The 16,572-nt window shown below is 39.4% G+C and overlaps 1 protein-coding gene across 2 annotated transcripts in view; it reads right to left on the bottom strand.

Annotated features, from left to right (window-relative positions):
• Window positions 1–14,184, bottom strand: part of ITGA2 (integrin subunit alpha 2) — a 69,782-nt gene extending 55,598 nt beyond the window's left edge. For both annotated transcript variants that reach the window (XR_003526208.1, XM_027634471.1), the window contains exon 1: window positions 14,011–14,184. Coding sequence is in view for 1 of the 2 variants with exons in the window: in XM_027634471.1 (XP_027490272.1) it covers window positions 14,011–14,056 (46 nt within the window). In the remaining variant the exon portion in view is untranslated. The remainder of the gene's footprint in view (window positions 1–14,010) is intronic.
• Window positions 14,185–16,572: the final 2,388 nt, after the last annotated feature.

Raw genomic sequence — 16,572 nt, 5'->3', positions numbered from 1 at the left:
AAAATTCACTTCCTAACTTCTGTCTGTAAATGGCGCTTTATTTACAGTCAAGTAAACAGACTGTGTGGAACAAAGGAAGCCAGATATAAGCCTAAAGCTTATGAAAGCCTCCCTGAAGACTTCAAAAGCAGTAGTTCCTCTCCAATGACTGGGAAGGGGGCTTGGGCCCCCTGGGGCCCCTCAACATCAAGCTTCAGATAGGAAAAGTAAGAAAAAAATCCTAATGGGCTAAAAGAAACTGTAAGCTTTCTAATAAACTCCAGTATCTCTTGGCATAGCATTTTTTCCCTGGGAGTTCCCATATTCAGCAAATGCATTATTGCAGTGTAAGCCATAGCAGCTGCAGTGTAGGAGTATTGCTGGTTTTATACTTCTGCACCAGGATGTTCTTGCTTCTAGCAGGATGAAAAGTAATACACGTTATGACTGGGCATCTTTAAACCTCGGCATGTGGGAATTCTTCTGTAACTATACATGACAAGTCTAATGATAACTCTAATGCCTTCTGTTTGCTTTATGCTGTTTGTAGTACAAGCTGAAGCAAGTTTTATTGAAGTAAAAGCTCATATTAGGTACACCCAGTTCATAATTGTTTTGATTTTGTAAGCAAAGGTTACGGCTTAAAGTGGCCAAGCAGAAAACGTATGTCTGGTAACCAATTGCTTAATGTCATCATTATAATACCTCTAGGATTGAAATCCCTTATTCAGATTAACCAGTATATTAAAAAAAAAGATTTTCAGCTGGGTGAGAAAATATGAAATCAGATTTTTAGGTGTTTGATTATTTGGTTAGTGAAATAAGTTTATAAAATTCTAGTAAAATATACCGAACATATTATTAGCCTGTATTTTGTATCATAAGTGTCATAATAAATGTGCCATTTTGTTTTTAGCCTAAATCACTTTTTACTACCTTGCAAAGGTAGTTTCCAATTCCAGTTTAAGATGGCATTATATCACAAAACACCATAATCATAGAGACTCAGTTACTCAGTTATGCCAAGTCTCACCTCTCATTAAAACATCCAGTCAAACAGAGGCTTTCACTGCTGTTATTTACAGCTTGCATCAAACAGGTCTAGCAATCACATTATCAAGAAAAAAGAACAGACAATGGACTTTGACTGCTGAGTCTATAAGGATCCACCACACACTAAGTATTAGTTATAAATTTATACAGTATTAACCTTGTCAGTTGGAAACTTCATCACCTTTATTTCGTTAAACAGTATGGTATTCACTTCTTTAAACAACTATTAGCTATAACACAGAAAAAAAGTTTGTTATATAACCCAGCAAAGTGATAATTTGTCTTTTTGCATGACCATTCATGCCAGTAATGATGCCATGAGAACATTCCTGGCAGCTCCCTCTGCTCTGTAGCACAGTCACAGCTACAATCATTGGCCCTTGTGCCACCTCCAACAGGACAGCAGACCCTGAGAAACCCATACTCAAAGTCATAGGCATGCTGAAGGATTTGGGGGTGGAAGGGGATAAGCATGTAGTCAATAAAGAAAAGCAAGGACATGACCCAGCATTATGTTGAAACCATGACAGTAGTACATGCATTTTTGCATGGGTTTTTTAATCCATGAAAAATAAAAAGTCAAGAAAACCCCACTGTTTCCTGAAGTAGTTTCTTAGACTGGCAGCCAGTAAGATGTGTACAGACAACATTGACTTAATTGCTCAGTCTAGCATTTTTTAAAGTATCTATTCATTCCAGAAGATGGCTTTACTTTGCCCCTTACGTTATACGGCTCTAAGAGAGCCACTACAAATTCCACTAAGAAAATTTTCCCCTTAGTCTCAAAGATTTCCACCTCCAAAGAACACACATCATCAGGGCCCTGAAGCCTGTCAGACCCTGCTGAGGGCAGAGAAAAAAAAGGGGTGGGAGGGATGAGAGAACTCGTAGCTCTTGTTTTCCACTGACTTCATCTCACAATGGATGGACACTCTAGTTCAAGATTTTTCCATGACTGAAATATTTCTAAGGGCTCTCTTTGGGGTAGATTTTCTGGTATTTTCTATTGTGCAAGGTCACATTGGATCTCCTTAGTTGTCAGGGAACTTTTAAAAAGCACTTTTGTCCCAGTCTGATGCCCAGCTGGTTAATTTTTTCATCCCTTCGCAAAAGTTTGCTGAAATTGGCTCACAGGTTCCAAAGTTAGTAAGGCAGTACAGGCACCTACAGATACCTTTCACACTATAATGACCTACTGTCCTTGAAATATTAGTCAGAAGGTGGAATGAAGGCAGAAAGGGAAAGTACTGGAGTTATGAAAGAGGGCAGTCAAGTAGTATTTGCTTCATATTAAAGGTATTTAGTCTTACTTTGCTGTTTTTTATTAAACGGCAACATTTTTATGTAAGAGTGAAGTTACTCCCTTACTATTCAGAACCTATGTTATCAGAGCAATAATCCAACCAGAATTAGTCAAGTATTCTTACAGAAAGACCTATCTGTAATTTGAACAGCATTCATAATACACTGTGTTTTGAATACTTTATTGACAAGACTGTGAATACATAAAGAACAAAACAAGTAGCATGCAGTTACTTTAATCTATTTTTGCAATAAGGATGTTCTTCACTGCGGCTTTCAGAAGCCACTGAATAATTTTCACTGCAATGAGTAAAATCTGCACAAAAAAAAGGAATAACTCTTTTTTTCCTTTGTTAGTGTAGTAGTCTTCAGTGTAATCTACTTTACTGTATTGGAATGTGAACTGTGTGCATGCACAGGTAAGGACATCAAGTTCTCATGTAAAACAAGCAATTCTATATTGGTGGCATTTTTTTGAGACTTTTCTGCAAATGAACATAAACATAAAACATCTTTTTCATCTATGTTTAGTATACTCAGTCATGGCTAGGTGGAATGCAACCCAACAGGAAAAATAAAAGACTACTTATAATTCAATCTGGAAAGGTGTATTAACCTATACCCAGTACAGACAATGTAACAAAATATTTTCTCATTAGTTTTCTCCTTTATATTTACTTCTCTATTTTTTGTAATAATTTTTTTCTTTGGTATGCACAACCATATCAGCAGATACTCACAATGGCATCTAGATACCTTCAGCTGGTGTATTAAAACAGCAGTTTTATAATCACAGTTAATCTGTTTTTATTTAAAACTGAACAGATTTCTTATCGAGAACAACCTTCTAAATACAGACAATGTGAACCTCTGACAGGAATCAAAAGGAGCAAAGAATATGACTGGCAAGACACTGTACTTTTTGTTCTGAATGTCCAAGTACTTTATAATCCCCACCTCAATTTCATTGTTGTTATTTCATTATTATGAACTATTACAGAAGACTGAAAAAAACAAGTCTTCATTTTACTACTTCATCTATTTGCTTTATTTTCTTTTATCTTGAGACCAACTTTTTCTTCACAACAGCTTCAATATCTCAAATTACTTAATAATTAACAGAAATTATAGCATTTAGAGTAGAAATAAATTATAGACCAGAAAAACCCCAAAACCCACAAACAAAAAACAAAACCCAGTACCAAGAAGACAGGAAAAACAATGCCTCATTTAGGAACAAATCCTCCCTCCTATTCCTCTTCCTCCCCTCCTTTCTTGGCTTAGTTGGCTGACTGCTTCTTCCTGGAAACAGGTCAGCTTCCAGTCTGAAAGCTCTGAGCGTCACTGCCTTTCAATTACAACAGTTCATAATGCAAGAAGCAGCACTGAGGAGTTATCAATAACCTGCTATAAAAGCAACACAAAACACGATACAACACACAAATTGTGACTGAAAAGTTGGAAAGACTGGGATAACACAACTAGATGCTGTCCATTTTATTCTTCTGATACTGCTGCAGAGTAAGATATCTAATTAAATTTACCCATAATTTCGTTACTTACTCTGCAAGACTTGTCTTTCTCCTGATAGCTCTCTATTTGTGGCCCAGATATTGCCCTTCTTGGCTTTGTAAGGAGAGATATAAACTCCTCTTAGCCTAGAGTTAAGAAATCTAGGCAACCTACTACACAAGGACTGATTCCAAGTAAAAGCTTAGGAGCAGTTCCTGCAGGACTGACAACTTCCTATGAGCTTTTAATAAAGCCAGCAAGTATTCAAACCTACTCAAATTTATTATCCTGGCATGTTTCCGCTCATGTTATCAATGCGAAAAACTTTATTTCACAGAAAATTCACCTGCACCTTTTAAACAGGACATGCAATTTTCCTTTTATCATGATATAAACAGGATTGTTCAGCTCTGTCCTTAAGAGTACCACAATTTGTTCTCAACAATACCACAAAGAGATTAAAAGTATGTGAGGCTAGCAAGCTGTCCACACATGCATATTATATATGCAGTTAAGTCAATGGCTTCACATGTAATGATGATAAACACAAAAAACTTTGCATGCTTCCCTATGATAAAAAAATTACTTCTCAAGTGGCATTTCATTCCAGAAAATTCTCTTCCCTCATATTTACATTAACAGTGGTTGTGCTGTCTCTTTTTTAAACCAGGAATATTTCCAAATATAGTCATAGAAGAATGAGCAACATTACAACTGTAAGAGAGGAAATGCATGTCATCACAGAGAAAACAATGTGTCTGCTATCTGTATACCCTATTTGCCACATTTGCTATGAAAACATGTTTGCATACAGATAAAAAGGCATGTTTTCGCACAAGTATCAAGAAGATGGGAAAGCAACCACAGGTGTCATGTACTTCCCTCCCCATATCACACTCTAGGCTGTATGAAAATTTCAGTGTATTGTAATATATTATATTGGGTATTATTTCTTGTTATATCACTGTTAAGCACGATCTGAAAGGCTAAATTAGAAAAAAGCTGAGAGACTCATCATCACCATTGATCCCTCTGCCACTCCAGTGTGGCAGCCTACAGCATGAGGACTGCAGCAGTTCCAGAGTGACCCTTGACCCTGCCATTACACCATTTTTAGGACACCACATTTAAGACTCCATTTCTCCCTCACAGCTTCTGAAAAAAGTTGGGAGCTCAGTTTTCTGCACTGTACACAGAGAGCTGCAGAAATAAGAACAGCCTCAGCTGTAAAATGTTTGCCCATCAGCTTCCTGCAACAAGAAAACCTCCAAAGCACCACAGGATATATAACACAATACTTGGAAGAGCTATAATTATCAGAACATTTGTTCTCCTGTATCAGAATTAATGACAGCTTCTCTCTTCTGATTGTAATGGGAGCTCATGGCTGGACATCCTGAATGCTAGGCAGGTGGTGCCAATTGCTCACCTGAAATTCTACCTTAATGCACACTGAAATGATCAGCTGTAGCACCATATGTCTAGACAGAATTTGGGTTCATTAAAGTTGGGAAAACAACCCAGGAAGCCCATACTTCAGGAGCTGCCTAGGCCAGAATGAACCTAAAATTACCTGTCACGTAGGTTTCATAGCACAAAATTGCACAAAGGTTTAGAATATGAATCAGATATAGAAGCAGCCCTCTCCCAGAGCAAGGTATCCTACCCTACTGTTAACCCATTCTGATATAATGGCAAAAGGCAATGAATGCTTCTCATTACAATTATTTCTACTTGAAACAACTAAATTATTTAACTAAATAGCTAAGTAATTTCTTTTTATGCACTACCAATTTACCAAATGTGAATTAAATGGGCAGTCAGTCAAAAAGAGCCAACTCAGTACTCCTCTACTCCCAGATAAGTGCCCGAGACATTAGGCCACAGGCAAGATGTGTCTTTGCCTGTCTGCCTTGAAAACATGGATATGCTTCCCGGGATGAGCTGAGACCTAGTTTCAATATCAGAAGGGTTCTTGTCAGACTGCTTTATTGCCTGGTAGCAAAGACACTTCTGGAAAACTTTGAGAGGTGAATCTACATCACCATGATGTGAATAACAGAGATGCCTCATGACATAACTAAGCCCACACTTCCCAGGTGACTATTACCATTACTTCTTAAGCAGCTACTTCTTGGAAAAAAAGCTAAACTGGACATCTCTCTCCCAAAATTCTTCCCCATCCCTGACCTCAGGGAAAGGAAGCACCTCACGCAGGTCCTTGAGAAGGATGGAGTTCAAACACCCTTGATTCACTGCTTAACTGCAGGAGCCTTCCTGATTTGCAAGCAAACACTTTTTGTGCACTTTAAAGGCACCTAAATGTCACTGCCGAGCCCAAGGCGTCTAACTCTGCACTCTGGGACCATGTTTCAGCTGGAGTGGGGTTGCAGCATCCAATTCCCTGCCCTTGGCCTGCACACCATACTCTGGCCTATCTAGATGCCAATGGTCAGGTTGGTAACAGGCTACCTCTAGCCAGAGTAACTTCAGACAGAAGCTATCTTCTTTTTTTTTTTATAAAATGTAGCCATTGTACATTTTGGGGCCAGAGAGAAGGACCCACGAACATTCAAGAAGACTTTTCTGGAGATAATACTTTCTTCCACAAAAGCAGAACAGTTGCTTTTTGTCTTCACAGAACCAAAGTCTATTGTAGCTGTCAGCTTCTCAGAAAGACAACTCCAGAGACTCAAGTACTTTTTAACTGTTTAATATGATGAACTTGCTTTGGGCAGTTTGGGCAAGAAAACAAAAACAAAACAAACAAAAAAAAGAGACAGCGAAACAAAAGGATATTTGGCTAGAGTTAAATGGATAACTATTATTAGCAGAGCTACTGAAGGACTCCTAAGCAAGTAGGGTTGCTGGATTTTTTCTCTGTTTATTGTTTTGCCAATCTTAATAAAAGAGTTCATTCTCAGTCATTTCTGCTATTCTATATTTGGCCTATATGTATTCCAGGCATGTTTAAACAGATCTGGTCAGCATAGTCAGATGAAGTGTCAGATCACTTATATTTTTTCCACTTTGGAAAGGTTAGCTAAATTCTCATTTAAGGAATTTCAGCTAAATCTGAGTTAATATCTATAAACCCATTCGGTTCTATGTGCATCTAAAGTACTGCATATAAAGACAACTGAATTTTATACTACACAGTAGCAATACCAGATTAAATTGTTCTCACGTTCATTATTAGAGCACTGCTTTCATTGTCTTATTAGAATTTACAGTTAAGAAAGTAGAATTACTGAAAAGCTATTTAATAAAATATTGTGTCGTTTTTTTCAGTTAGCAATTAACACTCGCTTCAAACAGAGAATTCAAATAAGGATACAGGTATAGGGACATTTGAGTCACACACCCTCCTCTGCAGTGATATTTGGTGACTATCTAGGATGCACTCGTTGCCCCAGGACAAAATGCTGCACTTGCTTCTGCTTTGGACAGGTGATTCAAGGAGATTCTTCCGTGTTTTACTCTCCTTATTGTAATGTTGTTGTTAAGAAACCAGGACACAAACTCTTGACACAGGTTCCCTTAACTTTAACACCTATGTAGACATTTACCTAACTAAGAGAACAGGACCAGCCAAGAATAAATTTAGGCCTGAAATTAAGTAATTTACTGTTTTGTTCTTTTAGCAAATTTGTAATGAACTAGAATTTCTTATCTAGTGTGCTTTCACAGCTGAAGGGAAACTCAAAAGCAGCAGTCAAAAGAAACTGAGAAGTTATGAGAAGTGATTTCTGTGCACGTGGAAAAGTTAGACACACGGACAGCTAATCCAGCCAGTTTACCTGTGGGCAGCATAGAGTACAATACAGGCATATCCCCAAAAGGGCTGGGTTGATAACTTCTCATAATAGCATCCATAGCTGCACTAAACTTGTGAGCCTAGCACAGGTCAGTTATCCCTCAATCAGGTAAAAAGACTGATCTGGCAGTCAGCTGAGGTCATTATTTATTGGGTAATCCAGTGGGTCAAACAGCCTGGTCATCCACAGCCTTATCATTACACACAGCTTTGCGCTGCAGTCTTAACACAGCATCAACCACAGCCAGCTCTCTGGCTTAAGGGTCACTTATGTTTGAGACAGATAGCCAGCCAGGCAGATAGATTAACTGTCAGGCAAAAACCTAATTCAGTCTTTCACCACCCTCCCACCCCCACATCCTCAAACTCCATTACTTCCTTAGATATTTCTACTTCGGATACACTCCATCTCAGAAGTGTGCTGTTCACAGCAATTTTCCTCAAGATTTATCTACTGTCTGTTCTTTATTAATAACCAACCATATTATCCAAGGAGATTCATGTGATCAAAAAAAAAAAAAAAGGAAAAAGGTAAACAACTGTATGAAACAAGGGAAGAATGATAAACTTGAAAGCAGGTTGCAAAGGGCAAAATAAATCAGGAATAAGCCAAGAGTTCCATTAGGGCTGTGCATAATTTCCAAGCCCTTCACCCTGTCTAACAGCAATTTGAAAGGGACAAAAGAATCCATGACATTCATCATGTGTGACATTCAAGCATGCAGATGCCATTCAGCTGCACACAAAATGTCTTTGCTTATCCTGCATTCAAAGAGTCTGTGTTATCTTACTTCTTTGCCTGTATAATTCCTCTTTTAAGTCCTGAATAGTATGGAAGTCTTATTATATTTTTAGAGCATATACATCTCCAGGAGAAAATAAAATTTAGTGCTTTGAAACTCCTGAAATGCTAATAAGGGACTAATCCAAAGTTCAAATTGTTCAAATAACAATCACTAGCACTCAGAATACTGAGTTTATTTCATAATTCAGAAATTACAGCCTGATTTGGAAGTGATGTAAATGCTTATGCTGACTCCACTACGTGCCTTCAGTGTTCTCCACCTCCAGAAAATGAGTGCAGCATGAGCAGGAAGAACATTATTGCATATTGCTTCACAAGGATACATACTTACACGCAGCTAAGACAGATAGAAGGTCTCATTTATCCTGTGCAATTCACATTCACTTACTTTTATTATCCTTTTATCAGTGCCTTGACAAGAGGTATGTTTCTGTAGCTATTTGGAACAGATATGTGTCAGTCTTTCACATAAAGGTTTGTAATAGAAATGAAAACTAAGGCTCAGACAGTTCTCTGATATGCTTGACTAATTTCAATTGGAACAGTACAGTCAAGTTATTTACACAAAAATTAAGCTTATCAACTCTCTCACTGCACAGGGTCTGAAATCCTAACACTGTGTAGTAATCAAAGTGTAGGGCCAGTGATCACTATGGGAAAAAGAAGCCCTAAACATTAAAACTGCTAATGGAAATGTTCTAAGCCAAGCAGATAACGTGTTGGTATGCAAGTGCATGGCTACGCCTATGAGAATCCAGCCTGTGTCCTGTCTGCATTTCAGTGTGGTCACCATGGAAATGGGAACTGGTCTGCACAGAGCCTAACAAAGGAAAGCTTTAAATGAAAATAACAACACTGGATACAGACTGCCCAAGATTTCTGCTGGGGAAAATGACTTGCTTTACTTGTCAGAAGATATAGAAACTCCCCTTTTACCTGCATTAATACTAAAGGAAAGTACTTTTTTCACCCTTAGCGTTTAGACATTAAGTCATTACACTGTCAGTTCCAGTTATTATCCCTCATGAAAATACACTGCATGAAGTACATGCAAAACCCACTTTCATTCATTCAAAATTAACAATAGTGAAGAAAGACCACAACGAATAATATTTATATAGTGGCTAGGAAGCACAATAAAAACAAAGAGTAGCAGTACTTTTACTTCTTTAACTTCTTAAATGGAAGTTTCGTGTCACTGAATCAAAAAAGCAAAGAACAATTCATAAATTGTTCCAGAGTGAGGCAGCACACAATTAAACTTGGTAGGGCCTGGTGTTGACTTTGCCCAAATTGTGCACAAAAAAATATTAACTGTTAATGTGTTTAGGTGTGTGATGGTAATACCCTGTATGCTTTCTAAGATAAACATAATTTGTACAAAATACAAGTCCTGTAATGCAACATAAATTAAGCCTTGCTCCAATGTGCAATGCTGTGAAAGGTAAAACTCCAAAAATAATACGTAGTAATGCTCCTACTACCTGCTACCTACTACCTCCCAAAGAAAGACAAACTATAGGTAGTTTTATTTTAAGAAGAGTTCACATTTGGGTACTGCTTTCAAACCATTTCCAGATTATAGAATGATTTTTAACATTAACATTGTTCACAAATCTGATAATAAAACAGCAAGGTATCAAAAGACGATCACAAAGAGGGAAAAAGGCAGAAATCAAGATAGGTTGTAAAGCTTTAAGTTGGTGTGCGTGCATTTTCACCACAAATTCTAGCTTCATTTATTGCACCAAATGTGCAATTTTTGTTTGCTATTCAGTTATCAGTTTGGTCTGTGCTGCTCTGTACATTGCCATGGACTTTTTATATACACAATTTAACCTGCTGAATTTGCAGCTTCCTTATGGATTATCTCTACGTATCTTGACTATAAGCATTGAAATATTTGCAGGTGACAGAAAATTTATATTTCAACACTCAAGTGAAATGAGAGATCATCTTTAGCCCCATTTGAAAAGAAAGAAAAGTACTAAGCACTTTTGGATATCTAGTGATACAGCTAAAACCTAATTTTTTTCAGAATACTTAGCACATTCAAAATACAATTTCTATTTACTTCAGTCACAGCTGTGAATACACATGAGTTTTGCACATCAAGATGCACTTCCACAACCAGCTCAAGCCAGTGGATGTGGCAGCTATCAGTGAAAGGGACTTTTCCAGCTTTCCTCCCTCCTCTGGCCAGGAGTTCTGACAGTCCCCTATGCCAGCACTAACAAAGAAATTGTTCAAGGGAGCAGGATCAGTTTAGCTCATCTCCAAAACTGACCTGGCTCAAAGAGGGGAAAAAAATTATTCAGGCAAATGGGTGCCTGACCTCTTCCCCAGACCAAGCCACAGTGATAGCACAGAGAAACTGGTGGGAACATGCAATCAGGAGTGGATGAAATGACCTTGCAGCGTCAGCTCCACATTCAGGTCAGCTTAACCAGATCGTGAAAACGCAGCTTCAGTTTTGAGAACCCCTGGCTGAGCAAAGAGAAAGAAGAGAGGAACACAAAAGCTCCAACCACATGTCAAAGATTTGATTTAAATGACTCGTCTGAAATTGTATTCAGCTTTTGTGGAAAAAAAAAAAAAGAAGAGAAAGAATCCATTTTTGCAAGAAAAAAAATAATACTTATTTCTCTTCATCCTACCTTTCATTCTCATTCATTAGACAACTGTCTAATTTCAAAACTAAGCAAGGCTGGAGTTCCAGCTCCTTCTCTGCTCATACTATCTTCCTCTGTCCATAGGCAGTGACAGCATGATGCACAGATATGTGGGAGACAAATACAGGTGGCTAACTTACTTCGGGCACTTCCTAACTTTTGCATATTAAATATCATTATCACAACTTTCATCCCAGAACTGAAGAAAAAGAGTTTGCTAGTTGGGTTTTCTATCCCTCTATACAGCTTTACAGCCCATTGCTAAAAAGGTCTGTTTTGTCCTTCAGGCTGCCTGTGTCCTACAGAGGGAACTCACAGCCCTCAAGTGGTACACCTGTGGCCCAAAAGGCATAACCCTTACTCAGCTGCAATTTTTCACTTCAGAATTAGAGTTCAAGGGATGTGTACTTCACAATGTGGAGATGTTAAGAATGTGTTACAGCTGTATCATTGATGTCCTGGGTTACTGGAGAAAGGTGCATGATAGGCTTCAATGTGAAGGCCTGCTGAGATAGTACAGGTGAGGCCACAGTAAATTTTACTTCCTCCACTAGGTATGGTCCTCCAACACTATCACTTAATAATTGACACTGAAGTGTATTATTTTCTTAAAAAGGAAAACAAGCTGTTTCATCCAAAGCCCAGGAAACAGTTAAGATCATACAGTACAGACAATCGGCGGATCCATAAGCAAACTGGAAAGCAGAGTGACTCAAACAACAATGGAGATTGCTGTAAAAATAACAAATAACATGAAAAGACAAGAGAGAAAATTATTGTGTTTGCAGGTGTATACTTAAGATCTCACACAGAAACATCTGACCAAGGTGCATAACAAGCATTCTAACACAATTTTTGTTAGAATCAAGTTGATAAACATACATTTCTTTCGAGAAAAATACAGTTTTCCAAAGACTTGTTGCTTGGCCAAATTTAGGTAGACAATGCAAATACCACCTTCCTGCCAAATTTCAAATATCTCCTCTGAAGCATGAGGGCACTAGAGCTTTCCAAAGAAAATGTTACCAGAATTGAGCCCAAGAAAGCTACTGTATTTTCCACTGGCTTCACTCTTGGAGACAGCTGGGCTGTTTTGGCTCTGACTTTCAAGAACAGGGTAAGGAAAAAAGCTGGATGCTTAAAATGTAAATTTAAAGAACTCGACCTGGCAAACCTACAAGCAGTGTGTAACAACAGAAAGCTTCGGGCTTTGTTGCATAGGTCATGCTATTAAATATTTCACTTATTCCTCTCAACATAATCTACTTCTGTATGATATACACCTTCTGGTAAACAATTAATACGGTTAGTAGCAAAGTCATATCATCAAAACAGTGGTTCTATTGCATATCTCTTCTTCTTCTAGCATCTAAAAAATCTTAATGAGTTTACAGACACAAAAGTACACATCAACAAAGAGTAACCCACTACTTTACTAACCGTCACCTTAATTTTACTTGAATTTGGAGACACAACAAAGCATCTCGTGATCCAATTAATATAACTGATTCAATCAATTTGAAAATTATTATGGGGTATCTGCAACAATACCACTTTAAGTAGGACTCCAAAAACACCCTGGGAAAATGCTCCCATCCTGAAACTTTCTTTTCCTTACTACTGCTACAAGATCAAAAAGGGCCGAGTAAGTTTTAACTCAGCAATTGTATTCACTAACATCAAACTTCATGACACACCTGAAATCAAAATTATGACAGCTTTCAGATGTATAAATTAAGATAAATCATGGATAGGGTCTGAACAAAATAGACATGTCCCCCCTCTGTCAGTCTCAATGCCAGGAGAATCCTCCTCTTACAATTAGTCCTTACCTTCTGCTTTCAGCACCACTCTACAAACCTTTGCAAGTCCTACGACCCCATTTTTACATTACAGGGAATGTTAATGGTCCTGGTGTGCAGTGGCCATAATCAGGAGAATAAAGAATAGATGAGGTAAAAGTGCAGAGTGAATTTTGCCAATTAGTACTTTTCAGAATTTTTCTTTTTTAAAAAAATTACCACATTGTTTGTGCACTGTATATCTCATCACAGGTTAATATTTTTGGTTTTTTTATTTCACACCCTGCAGCCACACATTCCACTGCAGAGGTTGCTATAGTTACTGAAGGAACAAGTTTGAACACCTCATCAGTGAAAACTCATTTTCATGCTGCCTCTTCAGTGACTTGCTAATTAAGGGTTTGTGAGAGTATATAGCAATATTAAAACTCTGAAAGTGCCTGGGAATTTGCTAATGGCAAGTGATTATGATGACTTATAGTTCCCAGGAAAATATATGTAATGATAATTAAGTTAAGAGCAGGAGGAGATGGTTCAAGTTTCCCTGCCCTTTTCCAAGGAGCGACATCTACCCGACAGGGGTGGTAACAGACCTAGAGAACTCTTGCGAATTAGGAATACCATTCACAACGAGATCATCATCTTCGCGTTTAAAAAGGTATAATCACCATACACCGTAAATTCACAAATCAGATTGTTCCCGTTCCCTCCATCACACACACACTCCAGCACACACACACTCCATTTACTGGAAGGTGAACTCCATGCCACTCCGGGAGTTTAACCTGCTTTGAAAACGCCGCCAGTGCATCGCACTCACACACAGCCACAACCACACGCGGCCTTCGCCCAAGAACTGCAGGGGCGCTCGCAGCCAGGCGCCCCCAGCCCGTCCCTCCCCGGTCCCGCCATACTCTGAGGGGCGGCGGCCGCAGCCGGAGGCCGACCCCCGTTCCGTGCCGGGCGCGGCTGGCGCCTCTCGCCCGCGGGCAGACTTTCCCTCCTGCCTGCCTGCCTTCCTTCCTTCCGTCCTTCCTTCCCAGAGCGGGGAGACACACACAGACCTACCCAGCGCGAGGAGCAGCAGCGGCAGCGCCGCCCTCGCAGAGCCCATGTCGCGGTGCGGTGCGAGGTCGGGCCAGTGCCACTCCCGGAGTGGCCCCTTCCCAGCACGACACTGAGCACCACCTGCTCCGAGCCGCCCCGAAATACTCCTCCTTCTCCTCCTGCTTTTGCTCCTCCTCCTCCACGCGCTCTGCACTTCGCAGGCGAGGAGGGGCCGGAGGCTGCTCTGCCCGTCCCCTACCCACTCGCCCCGCACCGACTGCGCTGGCCGGAGGTCTCTTGCGGGTTCTGCAGACGAGTTCCTTCCCTCGGTACTCCACCAGTTTCATTCCCTAGAAGAGACTCCCGCGGTCGTCCCGCCTGGCTGTGCCCGAGGCTGCCTGCTATTTCCTCGGCGCTGCGCTGGAAGGAGGGCTCCGGGACCGGGACACCCCCCACCCCGACCCTGGGTACCCTGAGACAACAGAGCTTTGGAGCGGTGGGGATCCCTGTTTTGAGTTTTGGAGTCAGACACGTGTAGAATAGTCGTAAAACTTGTATTTATTTAACAGCGTAGAGTGACTGTCTTCCTCAAGTATTACATTCCACATTTAATGACACTGAGTCTGTATCTTTTCCTTCAAATGAAATTCCTGGAGTATATTTCCCCAGGAGTGCAACAGGATCCAGGAGCCTTGCCACACAACTCATCTGAAGTTAGCAGTGATGGTGATGATGCAAAATAGCTGCCTGCGTTGGCTTAGGTGCCAGGCCAATATCCAGGGAGACAACGTGAATCAAAGCCAGTAAAAATAGGGAGGTGAGGATTTTGACTTGGTAAGAATCAGACAGAAATGCAAAATGCTGTGCAGCTCTCAGCCTACTTAACCTTATCTTCACTGTTTTAATACTGTATATTCAGAGTATTTCAGAAACATTCATTTTGTCCGTCCCACAGTTCTGGTAAATGTCAAAATCTATGGCACTACCTTTTCATATGGGATGTATTCTATTGTGCAGTGAATTCTGCTGAATAATTTGAAGTTCTTGGCATTAACACTGTGTAATGAAAAAGACAGTTTGCCTGGAATACTGAAATAGAAATGCTTCCTTTCTTTACCCTTTTCAGCATCTAGGTCATGGTCCTTTAGGTGTGACGCACACTGTAGCTATTGTTTCAGGAGCACATGTGTTCTCTCAGCTTCTTATTTCTTTTTAACATTCTGAAACTGAGCTCTAAGTTAAAATGAAGAAGCTTGTCAACATTTTATATGGACATCACGTGGTTAAAGGAAACTCCACCAGGATATTAAAATGCACTTGATAGTATTGCATCAGAGACCTGTCTTTTTGTAACTTACATTGATTTTTTTCATGAATTTACTTTTTAGGACACACAGGTGTGTTACCCATCCTAATGTGTAACCCGGTACAAGGACTCACTGTGAGCAATTCCCAAGACATTGTCTCCTCTAACTCTGGAGCCTTTGGTCAGTCACTGCCAGGAATGACTCATGAGGTTCTCAGAACAATCCCTGTGCCTCCTTTGTGTGATGTCACAGAAGCCCCGAAGGCACTTCAGGGTGCAGGTATTGAAGGCAGAGACATCAGCTTTAGTACCAAGTGTGATCTAGTGACCAGTAGGCAAATAGCAATAGGAAGAGCAGTCCTAGGTGCTTCTCTTCCCATCTGCAATCAGTGTATGCTTGCGTGTGCCACTCGGAGACAAGGAAGAAAATCTATACTTCCACAAGGAAGAAGAAGAATACTAATTAATGGGTGCTAATGAAAGGACAGTAAAAGCAAACAAACAAACAAAAATCCACAGGATAGAGAAAAATTGTTTCTTAATAATGAAATAAAGCTAGAATCTCCCTCTCCCCCACCCTAAAATAACCTCCACAGACTAATAGGTCTCAGTTCATAAGAAACAATATCTTTGATTCGGTTACACCATTCTAATTATAAATATACTCTAAGGATATGAAAGTTTCTTTCTCGTCCAGACACAATGTTGAAGAATAATTTCTCACACACAAAGGCTGTCTCTTAGGCTGTTGTTTGTCAGACCAATATTTTTCGTATTTACAAAGAATAGGTCTTGGGAGAATAAGTACTGTGACAATTATTGTATTCTTTAACAATATTGCCTTAGGTGAATACTTTTGTTTTAAATTTTTATAAAGGATTTGATAACCATCCTCTCATATAATCCTGAACTGTACTTTGCGTATTATAGAAAATAAGAGTTTCTATATTGTGCAATATTTCACCTTTTTGACTCACTTCAGAAATGTACATATATTGCACAAAACTCATTCTTTATTATTGTTCACCTACAATGATAATGAAATTACTCAGAGAATAGTTTGGTTAGTGCTCTTTATCTCTGCACTATAAAATGGGTTCGGATATACACCCTTTTCTCTACATGTGTTTGTAGTTTAATGATGTTTTATAGCACCTCATTGTGTTTGCTTGTCAGTGATCACAGGGACACTTGCCAAAACCACCATATCTGCCTGAGCTGGTTTGCAAAGTTTCAGGCTTGCTTCTATGCAAATATGGATTACTTGCACATTAGAA

This window comes from Corapipo altera, unplaced genomic scaffold (assembly GCF_003945725.1).
Source record: "Corapipo altera isolate COAL_440 unplaced genomic scaffold, ASM394572v1 61411, whole genome shotgun sequence".
Classification (NCBI taxonomy): Eukaryota; Metazoa; Chordata; class Aves; order Passeriformes; family Pipridae; genus Corapipo; species Corapipo altera.
Note: the sequence above shows the minus strand (reverse complement) of the source record. Positions and strands in the feature narration are given on the sequence as shown.